The 21,075-nt window shown below is 33.3% G+C and overlaps 1 protein-coding gene across 1 annotated transcript; it reads right to left on the reverse strand.

Moving 5' to 3' along the window:
• Positions 1 to 4,296: 4,296 nt before the first annotated feature.
• On the reverse strand, positions 4,297 to 14,951 carry LOC114166243 (7-deoxyloganetic acid glucosyltransferase-like). The gene is made up of 2 exons (XM_028050951.2): positions 14,513 to 14,951; positions 4,297 to 5,447 (listed from the first exon to the last, which is right to left on the reverse strand). Exons 1-2 carry the CDS (start codon positions 14,949 to 14,951, stop codon positions 4,531 to 4,533), a joined length of 1,356 nt encoding a protein of 451 aa, XP_027906752.2. The 3' UTR covers positions 4,297 to 4,530.
• Positions 14,952 to 21,075: the final 6,124 nt, after the last annotated feature.

Consider the following 21,075-nt stretch of genomic DNA (forward strand, 5'->3'; position numbering starts at 1 on the left):
AGACTGCATACTCCAACTACTTGACGATGACAACGACACACCATCACTAGTACTAGACATACCTTTTTTGAAAGATGCCAGTAGAAAGAAGGGACTAGTCGGACAGTTCTAATGCACGCAAATCTCTGATTTCAAAATCCTCACAAATGAGCCAACAAAAACAAACTCTTCGCGACATCTGCATTTATAAGCATGAATTCCAAATGCCACAACTTCTTCCCGCCAAAAGTCATAGCTCATACCAATCGTCACAAGGCACACCAAAAGTCATGAGCATCAGAAACGATGGCGCAAAACCTCTTTTGATTAGACCCTTGATACCTTTTCACCTGCTACAAACCTCTTCACATCTTTAGCCTTAACACTGTTAATCACATTTAAAGGCTGGGGGACTGGTGTACCACACCTAGCCGACCAAGCCAAAAACGCCAACACCTATCATCCTTTACCGTCATAACTATCCGTATGTGAAATGTCAATAATTATATAGTAGCGTATCTAATGTGTGATTAGAGAACATATAATAACACTAAACTTGATTTAGTTGAGCCATATTAATAAAAGGATATGACGAGGTTCTATTTTGAGATGATGGTATGAGTTGCATTACTTATGAGTCCCAAGGGTTGTTGGTTTTTTAGTTTTTAAAATGCAGGAATTGTCTCTTATATAATTCAATACTAGTTTTTTGACCCGTGCAATGCACGGGATTATTTTTATTATTGATTATAAATTATAAATGTGTAACAAAATGTTTTAAGAATTTAATGAAGTATAAATTAATATATAAAATGTTAAACTTAGATAATGATATTATTGACATCATAATAATAAAAAATTTCATTCCAGTCAAATGAGATATTACTTTGAATCAAATATTATATTGTGAAGCACACATAGTTTTTGTTCACAATTGAAGCCATATTTAGTAAGTATAAAAAAAGATATGTCATATAACCAAGTTAAATAAACATAAGTCATGAAATACATCATTTTGAACAACAACATTATAGAAATATGCTTAATCTAATCACAACAACAACCATTAACAAACACTTATTTGGTTCGATAAAATCATTGTCTGCTTGAAAGACAACAATATCACCTTTTAACTCATTTTCAGAACAAAATACCCTCCAACCTTGACCTATCTTTGTTTAACTTATATTCTTATTCGATATTAGGATTTTGCAATTGACTATAGTTTTAGGTCCTATAAGAAACACATCTTGTACATTCTCGTCCCGAATGAAATTGTCAAACTTTGATGGCAAGTCTTGTAAGATTCAAATGTTATTGTTAGTGCATTAATTATTTTCATTAATACTTGAAATGATAAAAAGAATTCATAAGGCATATACCAAGTGACTTGCTTTGCTTTGATACTTTGTCAATTTGATTGAAAATTTAGATCTTGTTTCTTGATGACTGATATGACACATAAATGTTGACAAACTCCTTGGTGTACAACCACCTTTAAACACAATTACGTGAAATAAAGAATTTCCCAAATACTGAAACCGCATGTGAGAGTCAATTTTGATGTCAAACAAATCTCTCATATTACTCCAACCTTCTGTGATTTTTGGGTTATTTGAATCCATGTTATAGGTAATTGTCGTGCTCTTACCATTTACATCTACCAAGTGCCACTGTGGACCTAATTCGTGTGCATAAGCAACAGCAAAATGTCGATCGACAAATCCAAATGGCTACAAATTAATAAAGACAGTAAAAATAAGAACAAATTTATCTCTGCAACGAAATGAAAACATAAACACAAACATATATATGTGGGAAAAATCTGAACATCTTAATGTGGCTGATATAATAGGAATCAGGATAAATCAGCAGAAAACACATACAACAACAAATATCAATGCTTTCCAAACATGTATTTTTGTGGTTAAATTTACAGCATACCTGACAACATATGTAGATTGTGTTGAAGTTCCAAAGATTGAAATATATGGGTAAGTGAAAATTGTGGATGGAATGGTAAAGTTGAAGTTGGGAATGGAAGAGCAAGGATTATCATGTTGAAAAGGAATCTTACCTAAAACTGGCAGCACAAATTCAGTTTCACGTGCAAACAGTGGCTGTAATTGTAAAGTAACTGAAATATATGTTGTATGTGTTTTTTGCAAATACTTTAATATATAAAGAAACTGAAACATAAAGCACTTACAAATAACTATAACATACATATATTTTATATTCGTTATACATAAAAGAGTTATAACAGTAAAGCCACTTGTACTGCAGTAACGGATAAGAAGATGTAGGTTCATATTTTTTCTTCACAATATATTAAAGCCACAAACAAAAATTAAAATAACAACAATTGAGAATCTTTATAACAATTATAATATTTGTACTGCAGCAACCATGGTGTTCAAAATATCAATCCATGAGTGGACAACAAATAATGCAATTCAAACATGTATCAATGACCATGTACTTTTCAATATGGCTGCAGCTATCAAAAAAATCCTGAAAGTGTATATTATACACTATGGCATATTATAATTGATGAGTGCGTATTTTTGCCCTCATTCAGTGTTTAATTCCGGGTATTTAATTGAATTTATGTGCTTAAAGAGTGATTTTATTGATAATTCTAACAATTAGGCTATATGAGCTTATATGATAAAAATGTGTTAAAAATTGATTTTTAGCTGCATAAATTATTTTTGGATATTTTAACGTTTGTTGATGCAGCTGAAGTTAAGATTAAGCTCATTCAAGGTGAGGAAATAAATTGATTAAAGTTACAAACTACTTTTAAATAAGGCTAAAATTAGCAAGTTCTGGAAAAATCACTTTTACACCCCTAAATTTTACTTATACACTCCTCTCTTTCTAAATGGGTCTCACCAAAAACCTATTTTGCACCCCCTAATATGTCTATTTACACCCCTCCTACCACTTAATCCTCAACTTTCAAATCAGGCCAACCATATGCTGACACATGGCATTAATCCTTGCAAATACATATGCACCAATTAGACACACCCACGTCATCATCACCTCCATCTCTCACATGAAACCCTATATATATATATTTTATAGATTTAGTATCGATAAATTTGGTTATTTTGTGTTCATTATTTTTTATAAACTCAAATTTATTTTATAAAATTATTTTTATTATTTAAAAACCGTTTTTTCCATTTTCAAATTATTATTATTATTTTTAATTATAAAACTCATTTGATTATCCTTATTCTTAATCACAAAATTATTTTTGTGTTTTTTGTGTTTATCTTTTAAAAACTTATTTTCATTATAAAAGTTAGTTTTCTTATCTTTAGTTTATTTTTCTATTTTAAAAATCTTTTAGTTAGTGTGTGCTATATATTTAAATTAGTCGTCTAGAAATAATAAACATAACTAAATAAAAAAATTAAGATTATTATTATTAAAAGTTCATTTTATTTTATTAAATATTTAGTTGTCCGCACAAGATTGTGTTTTGACCAAGGGTTAAAAAAGTAAAATAACAAAAAGAAGGAAGTTAAAATATTTAGGACCTAAATATAAAAGTAATAAAGAAAAGAAAGAGATAAAAAAAATAATAAAGCAAATAGGTTGATTCGACTACTTTTTCGAATATGATCCATTATTCGTTTTCTAAGGTTATTATTTAGTCAATTATTATTTTAGATTTCAAATTAATTTATGTAAATTCTCAATTAATATCTGGGCATTCATACTATTAACCAAAGTATAATTTCGATTAAAAGTAATAGTTTTTTTAGATTAATCACAATAAATTTAATCGAAGTAAAATCTGAATCAAATATTTCAATAATACTATATCTAATAATGTCTATTCTTTCTATCTTTTTATCAAGTAAAAAGCTAATTAAGCAATTTACAATCATGATTAATTCTTGTTAAAGTTTTTACCTTTAATCAAGGTACAATATCAAATGGCAAAAACATATTCAATCACATGAAAGTCTTTAAATTTAATCAAAGTACAATCTCAATTAAAATTAAAAACTCTTTGACTCATAAGATTGTTATGTTATGTAGATTAACTTTATGTTAACTTGCTATAATATAAAATTAGTTACTTTTACTTTATTATGAAATTAAAGGCAGAGACAAACATAAATCACAAAAATAATTTAAAGAATAAATAATTATATTCATCTAATCTCAAAATTTATTAAAAAATCACAACATAAAATAAATCTTAGAGGCTTATTACTCCATGAGAAGCATATAAATAAATGAAGAATGAGGGTAAAACATGGAAAAGAGAGGGAGAAAGGTCGAGAAGGAGGATTTCACGAAATTTGGTCATCCAAGGAGTTTCTAATTAAATAAATCTATTAAGCATAAAACCAATTGAAAATCCAAATTAAAGACTAAATGAAGACATGAATTTACACTCATAACATAGATTTGAGAATTGAAAAATGGATCTTCTTCAGTTCTTACATAGATTTCGAAACTAGCTAGATTGCAAAGAGAAATATGCTTCATTAATGTTCTTCGACAAACTACTGCTCATGCTTGTTATCCCTTAATTGACATGATGTCCTTGATCATACTCTCTATATTATGAGAAGATGAACCGGTTTCTTTAACACTATCTCGAGCTTGTTTTGCAATCTCATCCACGGAGTTTCTAAGCCCTTCTATCCGATTCTCCAACACATCCTTCACCATCTTCTCAATAATGAACCTATTACAGGTCCCATCTACACCAACTCCAATCCTCCATTGCTCACTCACACACCTACTGTTTATTGTCTGATCAACCAGTAAAGGAAAACAAAGCATAGGCACACCTTCAGCAATGCATTCCAGTGTAGAATTCCAACCACAATGTGTCAAGAAACCACCCACAGCTGGGTGCCCCAAAACCTCCTCTTGAGGTGCCCATGGCACCAACAACCCCCTCTCTTTAGTACCCAACTCAAGTTCTTTAGCCACATTCTTATGGAAAAAATCACCTTCTCCATTCATCAAGTCCTTCCTAACAACCCACAAGAAAGGCTTCAAACTGTTCACCAAACCATGCCAAAACTCCAACAACTGCTCACCTGAGAGCTTCACCACGGTGCCAAAGCTAACATAAATAACTGACTTTGCCCTTTGATGGTCGAGCCAAGTTATGCAATTTTTATCTTCTTTTGCGACATTATAGGATAATGAAGGGTTTTTGGTGACTTGGTTCTTGACGTGAGTGTGAAGAGGGCCTATTGAGTAAACTCTAGGAAACACAGTAGTGAGCTTTGTGATAATGGGAGCTTCTAAGTGATCGAATGTATTGAGTATCAAAGCAGAAGCTCGCGTCATGGTTAAGGTTTCTTTCATGAAGAAATCGAGAAAAGAGTTCCCAGGTTTCGGTTTGAAATAAGATGGAAGATCACAATCTCTCAATAAATTCTCTAACCCTGGAATGCTTGATAGCACCTTTTGTACATCTTCTGCATTTTAATTCACAGTCAATCATGAAACTGAGTGTAAGACGAAGAAGATTGTTTAACATGAAAAATAACCATTTGACGACTTATTGTAGAAGAAAAATGATTGTAAATTTTTTTTTTTTGGAAAAATGTTGTTTGACAACGATTATTTGACAATTTGTATAAGGATAAAATAGTATTAGTAAAAGTTAACTTTTATATTTTTAAAAGAAAGAGAAAGTAAATAGTAACGAGAGGAAGTGTCAAATGGTAATAAAAAAAGAATAGTGTTAAAATACCGGTGACCATTTTTTTTATTTGTAAAGAAAAAGAGAAAATGAATAACAATAGTAAAAAGAAAAAGAAGAATGAATGACGGTGAAAAGATAATATCAAATGAAGTTTAAAAACATTGGGACATAAAACGGAAATGATATTTGAACAAAACATTTTAACACAGTTTTGACATGAGTAACGTGTCACCGCATTTTAAGTTTTAAAAATTGATTTTTATTAAATGATAATAACCCTTGCACGTGTGGGAAGTTTTGGAGGCAAATGGGAAAAGTGTTTCAGAGAGATAAGGTAGAAGCATTTTCTTTGGGTGAGAGAAGACAAAGGTGACTTGGAGAAGATATAGACGGGAAGACAGCGACGAGAAAACTTATTTCCATTGTAGTCTTCAACGCCCATGCTGATGTTGGTTTATAATTTTCCTTTTATTGTATCTCACACCTTTCCCAAACATTCATCTTCATCATTTTTGTAACTCAACCGTGATTTGTTCATTATTTTGGCAGACAACCTTCAAGTTTAACATCAAAATGTTTAGTTTTTATGACATTCACCACAAAAGTTGAAAATTTGGGTTTATTTAAGGAAAATGTCAAATCTTTGGGAAATAGGAATCTTTGCAAGCAAGGGATGCAGTAGGAGTGATTGCAAGGTTGGGAGAATCAAATTTTTTGGGTGCTGATTTTGGAATCTTTCCTTCGCTGACTTTCATTTCATTATGGGTTATGTATGTGAGGAGTAATGCTGGAATACGTGGGGAGTTTTTCTTAATATTATGAACATCGCTAACAAATTTTTTAATGTAAAATATGAAACCTGAGTGTTAAGACAAAATGTTCCTACTTTATCATTTAAAAGATATTTAAAAGATAAAGATGTTTGAATATATATATATATATATATATATATATATATATATATATATATATATATATATATATATATATATATATATATATATATATACATATATGTAAGGCCCACTTTATTTTCTGCTCTAATTTTAAAGGCCTACCCTAATGAGTTGGGCCTAAGGCTGACCTATAGGGTGTCCAAGACCTTAAACAGCTCTGACCCTCTCATTTCAGCTCACTTTGCAAAATCAGTACGTTGCTCACGTTCACTTTCAATCAGCAGTGCTCTGCTAGGGTTTGAGTGAGAACTAACATGTAGTAATAAAAAAATGTGGTTTAGGTTGATGGTGGAGGGTTCGGTTCCACTGAGATGAAAAATTGGTAATGGCATCCCCTATATAAGAAGAGGAAGCTGAATAATATTGTGATCGAAGATGGAGTATCACTGTGATTGAATATGGAGTGTCTTGAATTGGTTAAGGTTGTCTTGAATTAGGAAAACAAAGCTTTTATGGTTCACCTCTTCAAACATCACATTCCACGGTAGAATGTTTTTAGACGATTCAACAAAATTCTAATGTCGTTTCATTTCAAGGAATAAATCCACTTATTTCTTAAGTTAGGAATTAAATTGGTTCAAAGTTTCAAACATGGATTAATTCCAATTTTTTTTTTGTAAAAGTTAAAGAAAAAAATATATTTAACTCTAAAAATATCTATTAATGAAAAATTATTTTTACAAATAGATAAGTGATTTTTAAGAAGTTATAGGATTCCTTCATTCAAAAGAAGTTACATATGATGGTGATTATTCCTAGATGATTTATATGACCTAGATTTATATGTCAATACCATGCAAAAATACGAAAAAAAACTTTGACATCTACCAAGTAAATACCTACTTGAATTTTTTATAATATATAGTGTCATACTTCAATAATTTAATTTAATAACATATTAACATAATTAGGTGTAAAATAAATTTTATTTATCATTGTTTCTATTTTGATAGTGGTAGAAGGTTATCAAGACTAGTTAGGCAAGTTGTGGGTAAAAACCTGTTAAAAGGTGTAAACATGCTACAATTTGTTGTTGATACACTGATCATTTGTCATACTGAAATCCAAAATATCTTGACTATCAAGTGTATCCTACGATTTTTTGAATTGGCATCAAGGTTGAAGGTTAACTTTCATAAATCCAAAGTGGAGGAGTTAGAATAAGTAACTATACAATTGACAAATTTTCAATCTTACTAAACAATAATAAAATGGGTATTCCTTTTACCTAGCTAGGCATGCCTGTAGGGGTTAATCAAAGAAAGAGCGATATTTGGGAAGATATGGTACAAAAGATTAAAGAAACTAGCTAAGTGAAAAGGTAACGTTTTTTCATTTGCTAGTAGAATTGTGCTCATAAAAATATTCATTACAACATTACCTTTATTCTATTTGTCCATGTTTAAGATGTCAACAAAAGTGTCAAACGAAATAAAAAGAAACTCGAGGGTTTTTCCTACGAGTTAGGACCATGATTATAGGAAAATAGCATATACAAGAAATTTTGGAATTAAAGCATGGATCTTGAAGGTCAATGAATAACATAACCAAAAAAAAATGAGTCGTGGTGATGGTGAGACCTTAGGAAAGCTTATGGTAAACAACAAAAAAAAGTGAATTGGTTTGTTAATAAAAGTTCTTAGATTTGATGAAGGGGAAATAAGATTCAGTTTTGGGTTTATAATTGGTTAGATGAGTCTCCCTTATAGAAATATTTCCAAGGATGTATGCTAACTCTCTTATACAAAAGGCTAAATTAGGGAGATAGGAAGTGGAATAATAAGGTATTAGAATGGAAATTTCAATGGCGAAGGGAATGATTTCATTAGGAGAAACCCCATCTTACTATTCTTTTGTGGCAAGAGTTGTCTGATTATGTCTTGGATATGGTCAAGGAAGATGGATAAGTTTGGAAGGATAATCACATTGGTATATATATATCAGAGGGAAATTAGGTCACAATTCCTAGGCTCATCAAATGGGATGAAGTTGATTTACCCACTTCTTGGCTGTTAGATAAGACTACCCCTAGTGCTCCAAGGCATACTATTGAACTTCAAGAAATAAGACAAACTGAGACAGGAAAAGTAGAAATTATCTTTCACAGAAGAAATTCCTTTTCCTCCAGATTTGAGGTTATTAGATTAGAATACAACTCACACCATACTCATCGGGGTAGTTCTTCTAGAATAATTACTCCGGAAACCAATCTCCAAGGTATAGAAACAATTAATTCGATACTTAGGCCCGTTTACCAACAAAATGAAGATGAAGATCATAAATCTATTCAATATCCAACCTATTCCTCTCTTAATGAACCATATGATACAATCTAAGTTCGTTATTGATAAAGAAACACTTCGAAATAATTTTTATTCGAAGGAATTAAAATCTCAAAGAAATTGGTTTTCTAAAAATTACCAAGATTCTAAAAAGGTTATTATTCAAGAAATCTATTACAACTTTCTTGAAAAGGTAAAACTCAATATCCCATTTTTTTATTGTTTCATGCTTATACCATCAAAAATGATATAAAATATCCATTCCAAGAAGAAATCATAGATTTCAAAACCACTAATGTCATCACGATGTGGCATCTCAAAGATGGAGAAAAGGTTCAAACCGAACTACCTCCAAAAACATAATGCCAACTCCCTAACCTTAGGGATGATAAGGGAAATCTAGTAATAGCTGCACCCTTCAAAACCAAAGACCTAAATGAAGAATTTTCTTCAAAAGATATCAAAAGCCTTATGGAACAGTCCAATTATACAACCAAATATCTTCAAGTTTTAGGAGAAAAATTAATCTCTTCAAAAACTAAACTTCTGAAAAAAGGTAGTTCTTCAGGGCAAGCATCTACCTCAAAACAATTAGAGAAACCTTTGTTCAAACCTTTCAAAATAAATCAGAAGGCTAAACAAAACCTATTAAAAGCTAAAGCCACTTCTGATCAAAATCATGGTGAATTATTAAATAAGATTAATGATTTACTAACAACAGTTGTTCTCGATACTCCTCAACCCACTGAAGAAATTTCTTCAAAACTCAAAATTCGACAACCAATAAAAACCAAAGCCGTCCTAGAACAAAGCTCAGATAATGAATCTGAACTCAATAATCCTTCACAAATCAATCCAATCTTGGTCACTACAAATAAGAAATGGAAAAGCTTAACTAAACCAATAGCTTTGGATCTTACTATGGAAGATACAAGCACAAAAACAAATGGATTCAACGCCAACAATGTTTATGAATGGAACATTGATGGCAAATCTGAGTACAATATAATGCAAATGTTACAACACATGACAATGGTTTGTACGGCCTACCAAACAGCTCATGATTCCACAGGAGAAGCCATAGCCAGTATTATAGTATCTGGTTTTACTAGCCAATTTCAGAAAGTTTTGACCACATTGGGCATAATTATTGGGATTATATTGATGCTTGGACTAGGGTGTTCTGGTATCAAAATAAAACCTATCGCCATTCATGCCTAATTTATTTCGAAAGAAATAACAAGTATAATTTTCCAAATTGGTTCCTCAAATGGTGGGACTTTTGTGGACCAATCGAAGAAATCCTTCCCTCCCCAGCAAAAGAAGGATTTAAATTGTTTAAAATCAAATATGACCAGGATTCAATAATTCCTACAGATTTGCAGTTCTACTCCAAATTTTCCTTAGCATGGGTATTCTCATGGCAATATAAGTTCGGAAAGAAAGAACATCCAAATATACTACTAATATTACAAAGGAATTCCTATGTAAAGTGGTGGATTCAATTTGAAGCTTCTAAGGCAAGTCTAGAAGAAGTTCGTAAATGGTCTCTGACAAATTCAGAATTTCTGAAATTGGCAGATCCGAAATCTTCTTTGTTCCTTAACCATAAAGCACAAATTACTGCCGCCTTAACAGCTTCAAAATCTAAAGAAAGTTTTGCAAAAAATCTACAGAATATTCTCAATCTATTAAAAGATGATGAAGGAACCTCCTTGAAGAAATCATTATCAAGCTCTTCAGCCTCAACAGCATCTTCAGATGACATGTTTCAGAATGAAGATGACTGTTTCGAAATCAATCTAGCAGAAGACTAATAACCTACACTGTAGCCAGAGTTCCAGTCATAATACCGGTACTATTCAAATAGTAAAATTTATGATTATAAAAGGAGTGCTCGACCATGTTGTGAGACACCCTTTTTCTTTCTTCCTTTCTCCAAAATTTGTTTGTATTCCTCGTTCAGAACAATAAAGGTTTTCAATGTTTTTCCTATTTTTCTCTTTCTCCCTCTAGCCAGTTCAGCGCGGACTACCGTCGTTCTGGTTTTCTTTTACTTTTGTTAATCTGGTTGGTTTTATTTTATATTCTTTTCTCCTCTCCCTCTGACTAGTATTGTGCGGACTACCGCCGTATTAATCTGGTCTTCTTTTATATTTCCGCTTAATTATTTGCATCATTATCTTTTTTTACTATTCCGAATAATGCCTTACTTCTCTTTGCGATCCTTTAAATTTTTTCAGAGGACTTTTTTGTCTCTAAACCCAATATATTGATATGGTTATATTTGTGATAAGATGAGATGAGCAATGATGTTGGTTGCTCTATTGAATTATTTTTTGATGGTTTTGAGTGGAATGATTTAATTGTGTTTAGAAAACAATTAGAGGATAGATATAATAGTTTGGGGGAAAGGTTTTTCCAGAGGTTTTCTTTTTTATCTTTTAACCCAATATATATTGATATGGTTATATTTTTTATAAGATGAGATGAATAATGATGTTGGTTGCTCTATTGAATTATTGTTTTGATGATTGTAAATGGAATTTAATTGTGTTTAGAAAATAATTAAAGGATAAATATAGTAGTGTGGATCAATTCGCTCTTGGTGAACTATTTTTCAACCAATTTGAACCTATTGTTGCTTGAAAAAAATTGATCAAGTTAGTATATTTGTCATGTTTATGATTTTATGAATAATCACTAGGCAAGTTAGCCAATCGTAGGGTGAAAACAAAAAATTGAAATTCTATAGAGCTCAAAACATTTAACTTGCTAGAGGAGTCAAAAATCATTGAGCGAGCCTAAAGAAATTCACTTCTAGGGATTTGGTCACTAAGCAAGCACAACATCTGTTGAGAAAAAATATTTTTATGAAAATTCGGAGAGATCAAGGTCGTTAGGTTGAGGACTAACTTGCTTTATTGGGTGAAAATCATAGATTTTTGCTTGAGTGGGTGGTTACTAGGTGAGTCGATTCCCTACTGAGCGAATATGATTTGTAAAACCAAAAACTCAAAGGGAACTAGATATTGAGTAACCCATGGCTTACTAGGTGAATGTACCTTTAGTGCTAACTTACTGAGCCAGGGAGACTGGTTGTTGGGTGAGCCTGAGCAAGAGAGGGATATTTTTGGAAGGAAAATTGGGGGTTTGAGATTTAAAAAGTGGAAAAGTGTGCTAGGCTAAATAAAGCCAAAGCAAGCAGATTCTATGTTGTGTGGCTTTATGAGGTCTATTGAATAAGGATTTCTTGACAAAATTATTCAAACTCTACTAAGTATTTGGACTCATATAGAGGAAGCTATTTAGGTGGTAAAAGTTGATGGAGGTTCTATAACCTAGATTAGTGTGAAAGAGAAATATTTAAGGTAGGTTATTTGGATTTAACCTTGTCATATGAAGAGAACTTCGGTTCTAGGATGTGACCCCGAATAGAGTCTGAAAGGTTAGTAAAAATCTATTCAGAGTCTGTATCACAGTGCAAAATCTTTGAGTCTAATTCAATGCACAACTCTTCCTATAATAAAAGTAGAAATATGGCTTAATTACTTATTTGTTCCCCACTTTGGTTAGAACGTTTCAAGTTGATCCTACATTTAAAAAAGTTTCAATAGCATCCTAACTTTTGAAAAAGTGCCTCAATCCTTTAAACAAAATACGAACGATGTTAACGACATGTCACGTCTCAATCTGTGGTTTTTTTAGGTTTTCAATTTTTAAAAATTTATTTTTTGCTAATTTTTTTTTGGCATGTGTCAAGTCTATAGGGTGACACATGGATGTGGCAGAACACTACTACGTGTTAGTGTTTAATGAGATACCCCTAGCTAAGGGACCAACCACTAGAGTTATGTGTAAGAGGATACAATAAGACTAGGCCTCTTTTGAACATGCAAGGCCCAAGATGAAGTTTACATGGGCCAAGGAGGATGTGAAGACCTAGCCTAGGAATTTTTGTTTATAAATATTAGATTAAGATTTAATTTTGGGTTCTATACTATTGGCCCAGTAGAATAGAGTTTTCTTTGGGCCATGTATTGGGCCTTGCAAGGCTTGTGGGCCTTGAAATTGTTTTGGACCAAAAAAGAGTTGGGGCTACCTTTGGGCCTTGTGGATAGCGTTTCCCTTCAAGGATTCTAGATCCTTCACGCGCTATGTGTGACCCCCAAGCTACACCTTTGAGCCCCTACGAGCAACCTTCATGTGACTTGCTTAGTTGGCAAGTCACAACTTCCCTATGCTCTCTTTTTGGCTTTAATATGCCACATTTTAGATTCTTTTGCCCTCCATTTTTTCTTGCTAACGTAGCTCTCATTTTCTCCTATAAATAGAGAGCTTAAGGTCTTGTAAAATCATTCATGAATATAGTAGAGAAACATTGTTCAGATGACTTTAGACCTTTCTGCTTTTTTGAATCAACTTAGGCTAGAGCTCTCCTTAGTGGCTTCTTCTAGCCTCCTTCCTTGTGTGTTGGCCTAACCTCACTTGAGAGTTCCCTCCAAACACCATAGCTGAATCACTTGTTCACCATATCTTCTAGCTTTCACGCCTTTATCTTGCTCCATGGAAGTCTCATCAATTATGCATGGCTTACTCTTGGTTCTTTCCTTGAAGATGGACTCATCAATATTAGTACCAAGTGTCATTATCTTGATTCGCTAGGGTGTTAAAGGTCAGGTCTGGGGTTCGACCCCGACTGGCAACAACCTGCCTTGCGAAGTGGCGGGACACTTGGGGCGAGGGGTTGGGGTGTATTGGACTGCAGACCTGACACTGACATTGCTGGGGTGGGCCAGGAGGTGTTATAAAAAAGAGATGCTAAAAGAGATGCTACCAGTTGCGCTCGTTACCAGGGTGTTAAAGGTCAGGTTTGGGGTTCGATCCCCACTGGCAACAACCCACCTGCGATGAGGGAATCCCGAGGTAAGGGATTGGGGTGTATTGGGCTGCAGACCTGACATGCCGCTGGGCCGGGAGTGGCGCCAGGGATGTTATATTTCCCACTATCCCTCGGTCTCTTTCCTCTTTCCTCTGTCGGTAAACTTTCCCGAGTTCGTGTTTCAACAGAGAGTGAGGATTACGGGCTGCGATTTTGTGGACGGGGTGTGCAGAAGATACTTCTGTGCCATGAAGAACGAAGGAGAGTTTCCAAAAAATAGAGTGGGATTCTTTTGAGATGTTTAAATCTATGGAAATTGGTTGGGGAGTTAGTTCCTTGGACCTTATTCAATTAAGCTCAAAATTAAATCATCTCAAGTTCTTATATATTTAATTAAACTAAAAAAATTAAATACAATCCTATATTCAATTAGAATAGGTATAAAAATTAAATTCATTTCTATTACAATTTTGAAAAGTGAGGTTTTGACAATTTTTTTTTTTAATAAATTTCACAAACTTTTAATAAATAAAATTAAAAATCGATTAATTTTTATTCTTTTATAAAAAATAAGTAATAAAAATACTCGTTTTTTATCTTATTTAATAATTGGTTAAATTTTATGAAAAAAAAAGTTTGTTATATATATCATTTTTCTGTAATATTTATCCTATAAAGCAATACAAAAAATGGGTACAAAAAAATTTATACTAACCCGGATCCTGCGTATTCATCACTCCTTCTTGAATAACTTTGCTTAGGTTGATTATCACCCACGTCGCAGTGGCACTGTAGGTTCGGAAAGCGATGACCGGGACCCCCAACTCTTCAGCAGCGTCCATGGCAATCGTTGACATAATCCCATCCACAACGATGCAAGAAGGCGGGCCCCACAGCGAAGGATTCCCGACAAGGCTTCTCAACATCTCTCGAAACTCCTCGGCAACCTTGGTCCTGCTGGTCGGTGATAGTATAACGCTGTAGTCGTTCGGAGGAACGTCGTGCGGGATGCCGTCGGCGACGAATGTGAAGCGAAAACTGTTGTCGAAGGACGGTAATTCTGAGGACTGGAGGAGGCGATTGTGGGTGTGTTGGGTGTTGACGAAGGTGATTTTGTGTTTTTTGTGGCAAAGAAGTTTTGCTAAATTGAACATGGGTTTTGTTGGGAATAGTCCAAGTGTGAGTCAAAAAGTCCCACATTGGATAGAAAAGACAAAGTTAAACACTATATAAGAATAAAGACCCATAACAACATTGCCTTAAGGTTTTGGTGTAAAAGTGGTGTCTAAGGTCTTATATGTGTAAGACTAATGTCATATAACCATATAGAACCATAATCTATCAATGACCATAACTATGCCATGACCATGACCATAACCTATATGAAATATATATAACCTATCAGTGGTATCAAGAGCCATTGTTCTTACTGCCGATAGAATGGAAGGAAATATGTCACACGTTGCTATTCCACTCTTTGATGGTGAAAGCTATGATCTATAGGTGGTAAGAATGCAAACATATCTAGAGGGGCTAGATCTATGGGAAGTTGTGGAGGAAGATGATGTTCCCTTATCTGAAAATCCCACCGCGGCTCAAATGAAAGCGTATAAAGACAAGAAAACGAGAAAGGCAAAGGCAAAATCATGCTTGTTCGCAGGTGTTTCACAAATGATTATGACCAGGATCATGACTCTAAAGTCTCCCAAAGAAATCTGGGAATACTTGAAAGCAGAATATGAAGGGAACGAGAAGATTCGAGGCATGAAAGTTTTGAACTTGATAAGGGAGTTCGAGATGCAAAGAATGAAAGAGTCAGAGACGATTAAAGAATACTCAAACAAATTGTTGGGTAAGATAATCAACCCAAGGAGCTTAACTTTCTATATGGAAGACAATACAAATTATAATAGAAAGATAAAGTGAAGAGCATTGGATGGATGATAAGATAATGAAGGGTGGATGACGATCCAAATAGTCATTATTGCTCTACTTTTATAATAATTCTGGATAGATTTCATTTGTTGCATAAATATGGTTGAGATCCATACTACCTACTTTAATTGTAGAACTTGAGAATGCAAATAAATTTTTGTGCAAAGATTCAACGGTTCAAAATTAGTTTAGGTTGTTATGAAATTTTGTTTGTGTAATTGCATAATATTTAATATAATTGTTTTACTTTTATTCCATTGTTTTTTGGTGCTCTTATTTAAAATTTATACAACTATAATTTATATATAAATATTTGACATTGAATATGTCTTTTTGGTATTGAATATTTGATAATATCATATATTGTTTTTGTGATTTTTTACAAAAATTAGTTAATTGATATTGAAACACTAAAAAACGGGAATGAACATGGTTATGAGTATACCCATTACCTAGTGGAGATGAGGATGAGGCAAGTTATATAGCCATTGAGTATGAAGAGGAGGATGAGAATGAATTTTTTCTTTGGAGATGAGGAAACTAGTACAAAAATTGTTATCCACAATGTTAGTTAAAGAAACTTATAGGACCACTATTATTCTTGCAGAGAACAGTAAGATTAGTTAGACGCAAGTGTCACCTTACTGATATAGTCCGCTATCTCCTCGGTTGGCCTCTTCCCATTTGGCATATATCGGCTTGGACCCAGGAGGGGTTACCTACAGAAGGGACTTCGAAGCTCAAGTCAGCTAAAAGCTCTCAAAAAGTCAAATTAGGTCATTAATGAAGTAATGAATGCGTACCTTTAATTTGTAGGGTCCATATATATTTATAGATTATTAATTATGTTTGCCCATTCCATGGGCTAGGCCCTGGTTTGGGCCATAAGTGGGCCTAGGCCTTGGCCTAGGCCCTCAGTCTCGACCATTGGGGGCCCACTAGATATTAGGGGGGCTTTGATTTCACTGAGTATCTTAAGGTGGTCGGCATAAACCGACTACTCCCTTTGGCGGCTTATGCTGCTATCGCTCATATGCTGTCGTAGGCGGGTTATTCCTTTTAGCGTCTTATGTTACCGGTTCAGGTCGGTTAGGCTTAGGTCAGCCTAGGCCGGTTACCTGAATGATTTTGCATGTAGGTATAATGATCGCTTATTATTATTACTTGGTTAAATTGGCTTGGTGTGGTACACCTAATTTTTGTAGTGAGATAATAGTAGTGAGATAATAAAATAGTACTATTATAAAACATATGCTAAAACTTAAAATTAGTAGTGAGATAATAAAATAGTACCTAATTTTTATAAATAAGATAATACTTATTTATATTATTTGTAATGAGTCTTGGCTTATAGTTATTGACGTATGAACACAAATATTACACTAAATTAACTATAAATAATTCAGTATGAAAATATAAAATATTCTTCCAATAAGAAATCCTTCTTAAAGGACAAGTAAATAATAGGATAAAATGTGAAGAACTTTAATGACCTTTAGTGAAGTAGAAAGCAGTAGGCCAAAATAATTTCATCCTTTGGTGATAGGAGTTATAATTTTATTTATAAGCAAATCAATTATAAATCATTAATATTCGCCAAATCAAGAGAATATAAAATACTACAAAAGATTACAAAGATAATAACTAAAAGATTACAAAAATAATAACAATAAATTTATGAGATAATAACAAAAAGTCTACAACATGGACCTTGGCACAAACTCTTGGCGCACTCTTGGAGGTCAACATTTGAAGGTAAGCTCGGTCCATTATGGATCTCTAATGAAGCTCGTCGTTTTGAATGTTCAACCTCATCTTTATGTTTTTTCCTCTTTGTTAAGACTTTGGCAAATGTACCAAGTCGCGCAAGTAGTAACCGATAAGACTAAAATATCGTTTTCCAAGAGACTCGTGTAATACTAATTACTTGTGCAATTAATAATTAATTTAAACTAAAGAATAAATTCATAATTTTGTTTTTGTACAAGTAAATTTGTTGATAGAAATAAGTAAAAGGTGAACTTTTTGGCAGTTAAAACACTTAAATGATGGAAAAGACAAGAATTGATATGGAATGGTATTGTTGGGGTTAGATTTCACCGGCCCTACTCCCATGCATATAAAAGAAAGCACACCCTTTCCATTAATATACTAATGTCAACCCACAAGTCTACTCAAACTCTAATCCCTTAGTAGAATGAGCCTAGATTTCCTTATTAATAGTAAATCCCTTGAATTCTTAACAAACAAACCTGCTTTATGAAATAGGGTTTAAGACAACCAATCGGTCATATCTTATCATAGCCCTGGGCTATACACAACTCTTTGACCTTGAGTACTTAGTTTCTTGAGATAAAATGGTAGCTATATTCATCCTTGGCATCTATTTTTACTATGCTCATCATTACTTTGTTGCACCTACATTAACACGTGCCTGCATCGGAGAAATGCTTACATCCTTACATCTGACGACTAACATCAAACCTCAGGGGTAATCGTTCCCTTTCTTCATTTTAAACATTACAATATATTTCCTTTTTTACACTTCTCACTTCCTTGTGTTTTTTCGTCTCCTTTTTCTCTTCCATTTCCTCATGTTTTCGTTGCAATCTTTTTCCTCCCTCAAGTATGTTCTTTGTTACTTATGTCGCTTGATTGAGTTCTTCTTGCATTCATCTTTCTTCTTGCTTCTATAAACATTTTAACTATCGTATGAAGCCATCTTCTCAAATTTTTGTTGAACTTTTATTGTTCATATTTTCTTCGTGTTCATCTTGTTTATATTGTTATTTTCCTTTCGATTACACATATTTTGCGTTCTGGCTTTAATACCTGTAACAATTGGTATACCTATGATAAGATTGTGAGTATATGTAGAAGAGATTTTAGCTTTGATGAAGTTTTCATTTTTAGAGTTTTGTGAAAGTTTTCGATGCTTTTGAGGGCATGTGTACCATTCTAAATGTTTCTTCCTATTTTTGGGATTATAATGCATAGTAGATTCTAAAAAAATCTTTACTTTGTTTTTAACTTTTATTTTCCTAGGTTTTTTCACATTTTTGGGTTTCAACCTACGTCTCTTACACATTTACCAACCTCTTGTTCGAATGATAGGATTATGACTTTATGTAGAGGGGCTTTTAACTCTAACACAGTTTTCGATGCTTTTGAGTGCTTGTGTACAATTCTGAATGTGTCTTGGCATTTCCAGATGTGTCTTGGCATTTCCAGGTGTATAATGTAAAATACATTTTGAAAAATCCTTACTTTATTTTTTATTTTTATCTTTCTAGGTTTAAACGTGCGTCTCGATCCACAAACAAGATCTATTACATATTTACTGACCTCTTGTCCTAAGTATATTGACCTTATACAACCCCTACTTTTCGTGGGCTAGCTTAAATCCTAAGAGAGAGCTTACTAGCATGACCACAGATAAAAAAATATCAAAGCCTTTAGATGCAACCAAACATTATGCAAACATGACGAGAAAAGTGCAATTGTTGGCACTTACAAACTTGATCTTTTGTGCCAAGATGAATCTATTGCATCACCATATAAATTTACCTTTATTTATGCCACATTTTTGGACAAACGTCGGTCTTCGTTTACCCTTTAGTTCATTTGAAAAGGAGCTTCTTACCGTTTTAAATGTTTCCCCTGCCCAACTTGATCCTAACAGTTGTGCTTTTGTCTAGGCCTTTCACATCTTATTTGTAAGACCCGTTTCGAGATGCTATGTGTATTGTTTTTTTTCAAACTTCAAACATAACACTAATGCCATCCTATTAAATATGAACTTACCTATTAAATATCATTTAACCCAGAAAAGCAGTACAAATTGGCAACCCAACACTCAATGTTATTGCTCAATGCCATTTGCCTCGTAAAAGCCACCGTCTAGCACCAAAAGGCCATTGCTCAACGCTCAATGCCTTGTAACCCCGTCGCTTAGCACCAAAACTAGCGCTCAACACCAATGCTAACGCTCAGCGCCTAACGCTTCAGAAACTCAATGCTCAGCACCAAAGCCAAACCTCTTGTAAAATAGTTTGCTCAATAGCTAGAAACAATGCTCAGCACCCGACAACACACAAATGCACCCAAAAACACGAAAAACAACACAATTACACATGATTTAGTCATTTTAAAGGCACACAAAAGTAACATCATAATTCATTCACCATACATAAAACTTCATAGTATTCCCTTCTTAGCTTCCTAACTTTTCACTTCATGCATATAATTCACCTTTGCAACACACCAATTCAACCAAGTACTAATTCAACCACTTATTGGCACATCATCATGAATTCCTACTACTTTTACTGCACCAATAAAATCCAAGATAAAATTTGTAAATAGTAAGTTATATTTTTCATAAACCTATCACACAATTTGACCAATGTTAACTCCAAAACAAATATAAGCCCCAATGCAATTTCCATAAAAAAAAAACTAATTTTGTTTTCTCTTGCATCGTTCCCCAAATTTTCATTATCAAAAATTAAGAAAGCTATTCCTAATGGCCAAGTGCTAGAGTTCATAGCAAACCAAAATTTGTTATGCATAAAATTTTCCACCATGCTTCATCACTTAAAAAAATCACAATTTCAAGAAGAGAAGAAATAAACCAACTATAATCATTTCCTATACCATAATCTCTCAAAACTTCAAGATGATAGAAAAGAAAATAACCCAGTTTGCACTATGAATTCATCCACAAAATCATGCCAATATTTCTTCTTAAAATGTATCCCTCAACCCATCAAATTTAACCATTCATAATAGAAGGAATACCACGTAATGCCATACCCCATCACAATTCAAATAGAAAATGAATAAAGCTTCCATTACACTTCCATGGAAAAAGTTTATTGCCCAACACACGTCCATAAAACAAATTCTTACACCAAAACACAAAATCTTATTGTTTTCTTACACCAAAACACAAGTTCCTTGTCTTCTCATATCTAAGACCAAGAAATCACATAACCAGAGAAAGCATAGATGCATGGTGTAGTCCCACTTATTTGGAATCCCTACAATAAGACCATCTTAGTTTTGCTCTACTCCTCCCTTGCTTTCAATCCAACATTGATTTCTCTTCCTTTTTATCCTCCCAAAACCCCAATTTTAACTTACAAAAAGGGAGTTGGAGAGCCCTAAAACAACACTAAGGAGAGTGTCAAAAGGTTGAAATAAGTGCTCAAGGACGGAGATCAAAGGGTTGATCATTTGTGAAACATGGAAGGACTCTAAAAGCACTTTTGGAGTGGGAAATTCAGGTTAGGGGAGCTGCAACTCGTGTTTTCAATTTTGATGAATGATTTTGTGTAGTAT

This window comes from Vigna unguiculata, chromosome 10 (assembly GCF_037176805.1).
Source record: "Vigna unguiculata cultivar grain cowpea cultivar isolate G323 ecotype 2 chromosome 10, ASM3717680v1, whole genome shotgun sequence".
In the NCBI taxonomy this organism is placed as follows: Eukaryota; Viridiplantae; Streptophyta; class Magnoliopsida; order Fabales; family Fabaceae; genus Vigna; species Vigna unguiculata.